Source organism: Bubalus bubalis, chromosome X, assembly GCF_019923935.1.
Source record: "Bubalus bubalis isolate 160015118507 breed Murrah chromosome X, NDDB_SH_1, whole genome shotgun sequence".
Lineage (NCBI taxonomy): Eukaryota > Metazoa > Chordata > Mammalia > Artiodactyla > Bovidae > Bubalus > Bubalus bubalis.
This window is the reverse complement of record NC_059181.1, coordinates 134,219,087-134,230,573: the sequence shown is the minus strand read 5'-3', so window position 1 is coordinate 134,230,573 and position 11,487 is coordinate 134,219,087. Positions and strand designations below refer to the sequence as shown.

The window sequence follows — 11,487 nt, the reverse complement described above, 5'->3', positions numbered from 1 at the left end:
TATTTAGTGGGGATTCAGGACAGGCCCACTTGGCCAGCTTGGGGTCCTGGAGCCAGGCCCCCAGCACATCCCAGGCTCATCTCACCCAACCCCACAGGCGAAGTGCCCTGCCACGCACCAGCCCCCCAGCTGGCTCTTCCCCCCCCGCCTCCGCACCCCCCTCCCCCACGTCGGGAATCCAGGAGCGCTGGTTCCGGGTGAATTTCAAGCCCCGCCCCGAGGCTCCATCCACCCCTCCTTCCTGCCCCCTTTTGACCCCTCCCAGCCCGCCACGTGCTACCTGGCCTCCCACGTCCGCCCCTCCCGCCGCCTGCGCCCCCTTGCGCTCGGCCCCCGCGTCGTCCTTGTCCCAAGTCGACTTCGCTCCCTCAGCCCTCGCCGTCGGCAGCATTTCCCACCTGGAACCGCGTTGCCGCCGCCCTCGCTGCCGCGCGCCGCCCACGCTCCGCTCGCCTGACCGCGACTCCTCGCCCGGCTCGCCAGCCCTGTCTTCCCACGCCGCCACCCGCCCGCCGCCCGGCATGGCCCTGCAGCAAACAGGTAAGAAGACGCGGGAAGAGCCTGTGCCGCAGAAGGCCGCAGAGGGCTCGTCGTCGCTGAGCTCGTCGTCGCCGGGCTCGGCGGCGGTGCACGCAGACGGCCCGCAGCCTCCCAAGAAGCCCAAGCGGACGGTGGTGCGGCGCTCACTGGTGGACTACCTGAAGGGGCGCGAGGTGGGCGCGCGGGGCCGCGCGGGGCTCTCAGGCTTCGATAGCGAGCTGCATGGCCTCGCGGTGCGGAAGCTGCCAGAGCTGCTGCAGGAGCGCGAACTGTCCTTGGGCGCCATGGACAAGGTGTTCGCGTCGCAGTGGCTGAACGCCAGGCAGGTGGTGTGCGGTACCAAGTGCAACACGCTCTTCGTGGTGGACGTGCAGTCCAGCCAGGTAACGCGCATCCCCCTCATGAGGGATCGTCGGCACTCGCCGGCCCACGCCCAGCAGGGCTGCGGCATCCATGCCCTCCAGCTGAATCCCTCCAAGACGCTGCTGGCCACCAGGGGTGAGAACCCCAACAGCCTGGCCATCTACTGGTTGCCAACGCTGGATCCCTTGTGCCTGGGCGACGACGGCCACAAAGACTGGATCTTCGCCGTCGACTGGATGAGCGACACGGTGGTGGTGAGCGGCTCCCGCGAAGGCACCTTGGGCATCTGGAAGATAGACCCCGACATATTCCGGAGCAGCATGGCCTGGCACCCTGGTGCAGGGCTCTCCGTGTATGCCCACATCCGTCCCATGGAAGTGGAGGATGTCCCCAGGGCCGACATCAACCCAGGTAACTGCAAGGTGCGAGCTGTGGCCTTCGGCGCCAAGAGGCAGGAGCTGGGAGCCGTGACCATGGATGGCTACTTCCACCTGTGGAAAGCCCAGAATACCCTGTCCAGGCTGTTGTCCATCAGACTGCCTTACTGCAGAGACAACGTGTGCCTGACCTACTGCGATGAGTTGTCCCTGTACGCGGTAGGCTCCCAGTCCCATATCTCTTTCCTGGATCTGCGCCAGGATCACCAGAGCATCCGGTATCTGTGCTCCCGCGAGGGCAGCACGGGTGTGCGCTCCCTGAGCTTCTATGAGCACATCGTCACCGTGGGCACCGGCCACGGCTCTCTGCTCTTCTATGACTTCCGCGCGCAGAAGTTCCTGGAGGAGAAGGTCTCTGACAGCCAGCGCTCCTCTCCGCGGCCCACAGGGAAGAGGTTCAGGCTGATCTGTGGCAGAGGCTGGCTCAACCAAGATGACCTGCAGATGAACTACTTCAGTGCCTTGGGCGAGTTGCCTAATGCTCTCTACACCCACTGTTACAACTGGCCGGAGATGAAGCTCTTCGTCGCTGGCGGCCCTCTTCCTTCAAGCCTCCGTGGGAACTATGCAGGCCTCTGGAGCTAAGGATGGCCGCCCTGTCCTCAAAGTGCCCAGATTTACCTTCCGGTCCCCTCGCGCTTTTCTCCTTTGCCCTGTGTTTGTGCTTCTGAGTCTGTGTGGCTTTTATCTTTCAGATTAAAAAAATCCAGTTTACCTCTGCTTAGGGTATTAGGCAAAGAGAGATGGCGACCTAGAGAGTGGAGTTACCCTTCAGTCAGTCAAAATTTGGCTTTAACACTTTTATACACCTGTCCAATAGTGTCGTTTTGAATTATACACAAAAAGTTTGACTGATTCTTAGTTCTGTTTACTGTTTGAGTCATTTATGTATTCTCTCACTTTAATGCCTGGCAGTCATGGTTTTACAATTCTGTATATTTTCTTTTTCTGTTACCAGTATTATGATGATACTGTTTTGGTCGTTTTTCATCACAGATAGATGGTATATTGAGAGTATTTTTTAAAAAAAGAGTTTGTACATGTGTTCTGGAAAGCTGGCTGTAGTATTATAGTGTTGTTCCAGTGGGAAGGTACATGCCAGTTTCTAGATTACCAGGTTTTGGAAGCATTCCATTTGCAAATTGTAATCTTCATGTTTGTAGTTTGTAAATTGTTGGTGCTAAACATGCTGTTTAAGAACTTCATTCATGTTGAAAACAAGATTGTCATACAATCTTGGGTTTTTTGGTACCAAAATCTCAATTGGTCAGAACACTTTAGGAATGCAAGGGTTCTGCTGATTGACTTTTCAGATTTAATCTAAAAACCCATTTTCTCTTTTAAGTTTTCCTGACCTGTTGTTAAATAGATAACGGAATATATATTTTCTCACTTCTTGCCTTAGTAGTATTAACACTTGTGAGTATATTTGAATGTTTGTTGTTTAAGGTACTTGCACAGTTTCAGTGCCATCATTCAAAGTGGATTCCATGTATGAAAATGTAGAATGTATCACAGGCTAGGTAGAATGTATACTGATCCTGATCCAGGGTATAGAACTGGATATTTTTGCTTTTGCTGTTTTCAATACCAAATACTATACTTGAACATGCTTTAAAATTTCTAATTCTGCTTAACAAAGTCATAGAAAAATACTGCAAAGAAGGAAAATGAACCCAGTCCCTACTTCTGAAAAAGATTGTTAGTTTGTAAAGTTAAATTTGTTAAGATTTTATTTTGTCAAGTTCAAAGATTCTTATCTAAAGTAGAATAAACAGATTGTTAAAAAGTTGTTGGGATGTTATGACTCTCAATACAGTAATATGCGATTATCAAGGATACAGGATGTTTATTCTAAGAAGATGGGCCAGAAAGTAAAAGTAAATGCCATTAGGTTGAAGAAAAGTACTTTGGAGCATAGACAAATACAAAACATGGTTTGTTAGGAAAACAGATTGTTCTTCTCCATATGTGAGAATACTGGAAGTGAGGAGAGAGACTGGCCTTTCCTCACAACTGGCCAGGTTGTGCTGATCTTGCATTAGTGTTGTGGCATGTCTGTTTTTCCTTAAATATTTCAGCACTCAGATGTTGCCTTGGTGTCCATTACATGCTGTTCAATTGAAAATCTGAACCAATTGAGTAATATAATGAGTGATTCTAAAAGTAAGTTAAGAAATACAGTGGGGAAAAGCAGTTTTTGTTTACAGAGATCATGTTAACAGGGTTGTATAGTTGTTATATTGGAGAAGGAAATGGCAACCCACTCCAGTACTCTTGCCTGGAAAATTCCATGGATGGAGGAGCCTGGTAGGCTACAGTCCATGGGGGTCTCAAAGAGTTGGACACAACTGAGCAACTTCACCTTCTTCCTTTCTGTAGTTCCTTTTGGAGAAGGAAATGGCAACCTATTCCAGTGTTCTTTCCTGGAGAATCCTATGGACAGAGGGTCCTGGCGGGCTACAGTCTATGGGGTTGCAAGAGTCGGACACTACTAAGCAACTAACACACACATAGTTGTTATATGAGCTTCCCAGGTGACACTAGTGGTGAAGAACTAGCTTGTCATTGCAGGAGATGTAAGAGACGTGGGTTTGATCCCTGGGTTGGGAAGATCCCCTGGAGAAGGAAATGGCAACCCACTCCAATACTGTTGCCTGAAGAATCCCATGGACGGAGGAGCCTGGAAGGCTACAGTCCATGGGGTTGCAAAGAAGCGAATCAGCATAGTTGTTATATAGCAATAAAATGTATTTGTATGCATTTATGTGTCTCCAACTCAGTTGTAAATGTCTTAAGAGCAGAGAATGTAACTGTCATTTTTATATTCTCAAATTTCTCCACTAATGCCTAGTAAAATCATAGGCAATCAGTAAATATTTACTGAATGAATGTACTTGCCTCTAGAAACCTAAAGTTCAATGCATAAATACATAAAATTTTGACTGTTAAATAATATGGAATCCTGTTGTATTTTCCTGTCTTTTTACCGTAAGTGAAAGTCACGCCATCGTGTCTGACTCTGTGGCCCCATGGAGTATACAGTCCATGGAATTCTCCAGGCCAGAATACTGGAGTGGGTAGGTGTTCCCTTCTGCAGGGGATCTTCCCAACTCAGGAATCGAACCAGGGTCTCCTGCATGGCAGGGGGATTCTGTACCAGCCGAGCTACCAGGGAAGCGTCCCCCTCCCCTGCTTTTTTTTTTTTTTTTTTTTTTTTTTACCATAACATTTACCCTAATTCATTTCTGGTGAGACCATGGTGCTTATCCATTCATAAGCTTTCCATATGTGATACCAGAAGATAAAGGAAAATGTATACGTTTTCGATGCCATTGGAATTTTGTATTTTCACCTGAAGATACTTATATTTGAAGATTTCTTTAAAATACTTTGCTTTTTACAAAGTTAAGTTTTGAAAGATCTTTTTTTGTAGGCAGTTTCTGTTTTTCCTTTGTGTGTGTATATTTACTAAAAACTTCTTTAGATATTACCCAAAAACTTGACCTAAGTATTCACTGCCTGTCTTCTTGTAGGTTATAGGGTATTTTTATGGTTCTTCATCATTGTTTGGGGACATTGGGCGAACATTTTCAGAGGAAATGACACTTTCTCTGTGAGGTGATATTTTAAACAAATAGAAGGAACGTCTCCCAATTTTTTCCTCTTGCTTAGCCCTTAACTTCATCACTGACTCACTCAGTGTTCTCATGATTTAGGGTGTTATCGCCTTCATGTCAGATCACATGGCTAGCCCTTAAAAAACTAGGTAGCCTAACTCTGTATTTATATTAGTAGAAGTTTAATTATTTTAAATGTTTTCTAGTTCCGGGTAAATGCGATTTACAGGAGTACAATTAACTGTGTAACCTATGAGGGTGAAATAATTAAAAAAGTAACCATGCCAGCATTTCAAGAAACGCATACATACAGTTCGCTTAAAACAAGGGAGTACATGGCTGTAAGTACAAATTACCTATCACTGTTGCCTGGAAAAATTAGTTAACTTATAACAGTACTTAAAAAAAATTTTAATTCCATTTATCCCTAACTACATATTCCTCCCCAAGCTTGTTGCCAACTCAAAAAATATGTGTTCCTCCCCTTTACTCTCTAGATGAGATAATTTCTAAATTTTCTTTAAAAAGGAGAGAGAATTTACTAAATCAAGGATATCCACTGAAATAAACTGAGATGACTACTCTGGAAAAAATTCATCTGTTAAGTACACTGTAGCTTAAATGATAAACAAAATCAAATTCTCTGGACTTTGATTTTTTATCTGACTGTACTGCATGTTGAACAAGTTGTCAAAATTTTTCCATTAATTGCCAGTTTATAGCCATATTAGAAAGCAATTCAAAAAGCCCCCCCTGCCCCCCGGATGTTTTACTGACAGCTTCCTAATCTCTGCTTGGGTAACCCAACTATATTAAACATGTCACTATATGAGCTGCTCAGGAATGCAGTTCAGTGAGAACAACATGTACTTAAGTGAAAGCTGCTGCTGCTGCTGCTGCTAAGTTGCTTCAGTCCTGTCCAACTCGGTGCGACCCCATAGACAGCAGCCCACCAGGCTCTTCCATCCCTGGGATTCTTCAGGCAAGAACACTAGAGTGGGTTTCCATTTCCTTCTCCAATGCATGCATGCATGCTAAGTCGCTTCAGTTGTGTCCGACTCTATGCGACCCTATGGACAGCAGCCCACCAGGCTCCTCTGTCCACAGGATTCTCTAGGCAAGAATACTGGAGTGGGTTGCCATTTCCTTCTCCATTTAAGTGAAAGAAAGGCTGCAGGGTCCGTAGGTGTTTAAGGGATGCTATTTTAAGAGCTGCTGAAAAGGGTTGCCTGAAAGTATTTCCCCTTCTTGGCCGGCTGCAAACCCAGAAACATTGAGCAGTGGAAGGTGGCCTCATTAAAGGACAGTGTGTTTACAGGAAGTTGCCATGACCCTCAAGTCTCAACTCAGACCTACCGAAACAATTTACTTCCAAACACACCATTTTATCTGAGTGTTTTCAAATTAATCCATTCAGACACAAAAATGAGAGCAACAACGAAACAGGACATCTGCCATAAAGGTTGATGATAGAGCTGAGCTGAAAGATACCTGATTCACTAGTTGTAAAAATTCGCTAATGAAAAGAAAAGGTAAATAGAGTATTAAGGATATTTACTAAGTACAATGAGAAAATGGGAAAAAATAAGAATGAATTCTGCTAGAAAGGACATGGGGAGCTCCCAGAAGATAGAATACTAGAGCTGGGTCTGGAAAATAAAATAACGGTGGAGAGGGAATATTGGTTTGAAAGTATATTGTGAGTGCCTGGAATGTACATACATACTAGAATGTTACGGTTGGACCTGGTACAATTTGAAATGTGCCTGGAGTTTCTAGATAGGAATGTCTGGTTGGTAGGTAGAAATACAGTTCTGAAGCTCGTAAAAGAAGTTAAGGCTAGAGATACAGATATAGTGATGGTATAGATACCATCACTATAGAAATGGTACTTGACAGAGACTGAGGGGTGTAGGATCTCAGAAGTTAGGTCTTCTGATTCTCATCCCAAAACTCACCCATATATATAGATGCGCAGACCTATATGCATTACTACATGTCTGGTGGGCTTCCCAGGTGGCTTAGTGGTAAGGAATCCACCTGCCAAGGCAAGAGATGTGAGTTCTATCCCTTGCTCAGGAAGATACCCTGGAGTAGGAAATGGAAACCCACTCTAGGATTCTTGCCTGGAAAATCCCATGGACAGAGGAGCCTAGCAGGCTACAGTCCATGGGGTCACAGAGTCAAACACGACTGATTGTGCACACATGCGCATGCACACACACACAGATATCTGGCACATACTAGGCAATTAATGACTTGTACATGGATGGCCAATGAAGGTTTGTTTTGTGGATAATAAACACTACTTAGTTCCCCCCCCCCAAAAAAAAATAACATTTCATCATTTCACTTGGTAATGATCAATTTTTAAATTTCCCTAGTGCAATCATATTCACCAAAGATGATCAGGGAAGTCTACCAAAGGTTGCTGTTGTAAGTAAAGAAAAATCTATATTTTGGTTCGATGTTTGTACATCCTTTCTAGAATGTAGGTCATTCTACAGTTGGGCAAGAAGAAAAATAAATATTGATGATACTTTCCATACCAATGACTTTTTTGTTTTTCCATTTTGGAGGTACAGTTCACTGAAGCAAACACATTGATGATGTCAATGAGGGTTATGGTGCTATTTTCACCTTTTCTAATGCCATTATTGTGCCATTCTCTGTTTCAACCTAAGGCATTCATGTTTCATGTTGATTAAATTTTAACATCTAAATTGCCCTTTTATGTCACGCACAAATGATAAACTTGAATATTCCAGTCAGAGGGCAGCAACTTTAGTTTCCTCTAAGCTCCTAGTAAATTCATCAAATAATATCCCCCAGCACCTTAGATATGGTTCATTGTTTTTCCTGCTTCCTTACTAACCCAGAGATACAGGATTGAGTGTGATTTTTGGCTTTGAATTATGCCATGTATGACTAAAAGTAGACCCTGTTTTACACAATAGATGACATTCCTGGACTTATGTACATGAAGCACATTTTTAAAAATGGAATCACATATTTCCTCATTGATTTACATTATAATTTTAGAAGTGTCATCTTGATTATGGATTGATTTCCAATTGACAGTGGTTTCTAACATGTTGCCACTGCCTCCACCTCTGAGACAAGTACTTTAAGTCCTCAAATAAATGCTAAGTGATGTAATGGAACCCCCTATTTCAAAGAATATTAAAGCATACTTTCAGAATGTGATAAATTAAGTCTTATTTCATTTGTGTAGAAAGTGGGGTTTCTTAAAATAGGACATCCTGTAATTTGATTTGCTCTGTATACATTTATCACCAGCCAGAGAAAATTCTACATCTTTATATGTTATGCCTAACAGCTTTCTTCTTTCTTTTTCTCTGGTCTTTCTTTATGAATATTACCCTAAGAAAAGGGGTTTGGCTTATTGAAACTCCCAGGGGATGATAAATAATGCTTTGTTTTTCCTTACTACTTTAAACTTTTAAAAACTTTGGATATTTAAGTCAGTTTTTTAAAAGATGGCTTCAGCAGCATCATGTGAAGACTGACTGTCCCTCCAGAAATAATAATATAAAATGTTTCCTTGGTTGCCTTCTTAATGATCAGGGATTTTTTTTTAATTATTTTTTTTTCCACTGTGGTAAAACACACACAACATACAATTTATCATCTTACACATTTTTAAGTGTACAGCTCAGTACTGTTAAGTATATTTGCATTGTGCAACTAATCTCCAGGACTTTGACATCTTGCAAAACTGAAACTCTATACACACTAAACAAAATGTTTCCATTCCTACCTCCCCACCAACTCCTGGCAACTGCCATTCCACTTTCTCTCTGAGTTTGACTATACTAGCTAGCTCGTATAAGTAGAATCAATCAATATTTCCCTTTTCTGTAGCTAATTTATTTCACTTAATAAAATTTCCTTAAGGGTCATCCATGTTGTATCATGTCAACACTTTCTTCCTTTTAAACACTAAATGGTATTCCATTGTCTGTATATACTACAGTGTACTTATCCATCCATTTGTTGATGGACACTGGATGGACTCTTGGCTGTCGTGAATAATGCTGCTATGAACGTAAGAGTCTTCTAGACTCTGCTTTCAGCTATTTTGGATAGATACCAAAAATGCAAATGCTGAATCTTATGGTAATTCTGTTTTTGATTTCTGTTTTCCATAGTAGCTATACCATTTTACATTCCTACTAAGAGTGCACAAGTGTTCCAATTTCCCCATAGCTTCAACAGCATTTATTTTCTGTTTTCCTTTTTCTTTGACAGTGACATCTTCATGGGGTGTGAGGTGTCAGGGGCTGCTTTTAAACTCATTTCAATTTATAATTGATTATACAAACATTCCAGCCCAACCCTTAAGTATTAATAGTATGCTACATGTGGAACAGAATATAAACCTATGATTATTTTGGGGAGAAATCATAATGAGTTAGGGGCAAGGGAGTTTTGAAAGATATCAAACATATAGAAAATCTGTTTTCTTTATATATTTTTCTTTAAAAGGTCTACTAGGTTGGATAATTTGAAATTTAGACTTTGAATTGCCACTTGAAAAAATTCTCAATACATTTAATCGCTAATTTATTTATTTGAGCACATCTAATATTCCTAACTAGATGTAAGGGAAAAGTTATACCTTAATTGTTATCATTGGTGTATTTTCAAGGGAAATACCTATAGTAAAATTTAGTTTCAGAAGTAACTAGTAATTATATTCTGCCCAAGGATATAAGTTTCTTACAATTGACCTTAGCCTAAAGTTTCTTAGGAGTGTCTTGGGAAATAAAGTGAGTTATAAGTAGAGGAAATGTCACTTTCAGTGGCAGTTGATGGAGCAAAACATCATAGAAAGTTTCAACACCTGAAACGAATTTTAAACTCCGAGTGTACTGCTAGAAAATCTGTTTTAAATAATGGATGAAACAAACTACCTCTTGCTATCCAGTCTGTTTTACAGGTCAGATTACATAACCAACAAGAAGCTATTGAACCTCTCAGTAAATAACTGAATATTTTCAGCAAGTAACTATTCTAAAATAGCCATCTTAAAATATTGTGTATTTGGAAAGATCTAGTCTCCTTCTAGACCCTTAAAATTTTGCTGCTTTTATTATCAGAAAAATATATTGGAATATATAAAGGTGGAATGCCAAGACATTTTTAATCTCTTCGATTGGCCATCTATATTTATAAATTTTGCAGCGTTTCAAAATGGCTAGCAGCTTTTCCTGTTTTAAAGATCTCTTTCAAGCCAATCCCCAAATTTTATATTTTATCACACTTTGCTCTCACTACTGATTTACTCATATATTTCTAATATTGCGAGCATTTTGCAAAACCATGTTTTAAATGTTGACTCTTTACTCCTCAATAAAGTGCATGGCATAATAAATGCCTGATATATTTTGAACAAACTGATTTGTAAATGAGATTTATTTGGCTTTCTTGATGGTTAGGAGCATCTCACTTCGTTATAAATGAGAACTGTAACATCTGTGTGTATGTGTGTGTGTGTGTATATATATATATATAATGAAGTTTGATATTTTTCATATACAGTCTTCTAGATATTCTTGCTAAGAGTCTTTTTACCTTCAAGACTTGGTATATTGGATTAAGAGATGGGATTCTCCTTAGTATATTCTAATTAGCGTGTGCTAGACATTCTTTTGAATTCACTGTAATGGACCACGCACAATCACGCCGGCTGCTGCGACAGACTGCTCAGAAGCATGGCCTAGAGGAGCTACCCCTCGCCCAAGGTCAGGGGCAGCGACCGAGAGGAGGGGCCGAGAGGAGCTACCCCACGCCCGAGGTCAGGGCGGTGGCCGAGAGGAGCTACCCCAGGTCCAAGGAGCAGCAGCTGCGTGGGTGCACAAGGGCCAAAAGGAGCTACTCCACGTTCAAGGTCAGGAGGGGTGGCCGTGAGGAGATACCCCTCGTCCAAGGTAAGAGAAACCCAAGTAAGACAATAGGTGTTGCGAGAGGGCATCAGAGGGCAGACACACTGAAACCATAATCACAGAAAACTAGCCAGTCTGATCACACGGGCCACAGCCTTGTCTAACTCAATGAAACTAAGCCATGTCGTGTGGGGCCACCCAAGACGGGAGGGTTGTGGTGGAGAGGTCTGACAGAATGTGGTCCACTGGAGAAGGGAATGGCAAACCACTTCAGTATTCTTGCCTTGAGAACCCCATGAGCAGTATGAAAAGGAAAAATGATAGGATACTGAAAGGGGAACTCCCCGGGATGGTAGGTGCCCAATATGCTACTGGAGATCAGTGGAGAAATAACTGCAGAAAGAATGAAGGCATGGAGCCAAAGCAAAAACAATACCCAGTTGTGGATGTGAACGGTGATAGAAGCAAGGTCCATTGCTGTAAAGAGGAATAATGCATAGGAACCTGGAATGTCAGGTCCACGAATCAAGGAAAATTGGAAGTGGTCAAACAGGAGATGACAAGAGTGAATGTCGACATTCTAGGAATCAGTGAACTAAAATGGACTGCTGCTGCTGC

The 11,487-nt window shown here is 42.6% G+C and overlaps 1 protein-coding gene across 1 annotated transcript; it reads left to right on the top strand.

The window, feature by feature from the left end:
• The first annotated feature begins 461 nt into the window (after window positions 1–461).
• Window positions 462–2,098, top strand: LOC112582210 (DDB1- and CUL4-associated factor 12-like protein 2). Its single transcript, XM_025276574.3, has one exon. It carries the CDS (start codon window positions 522–524, stop codon window positions 1,923–1,925), a length of 1,404 nt encoding a protein of 467 aa, XP_025132359.3. The 5' UTR covers window positions 462–521; the 3' UTR covers window positions 1,926–2,098.
• The last annotated feature ends 9,389 nt before the right edge of the window (window positions 2,099–11,487 follow it).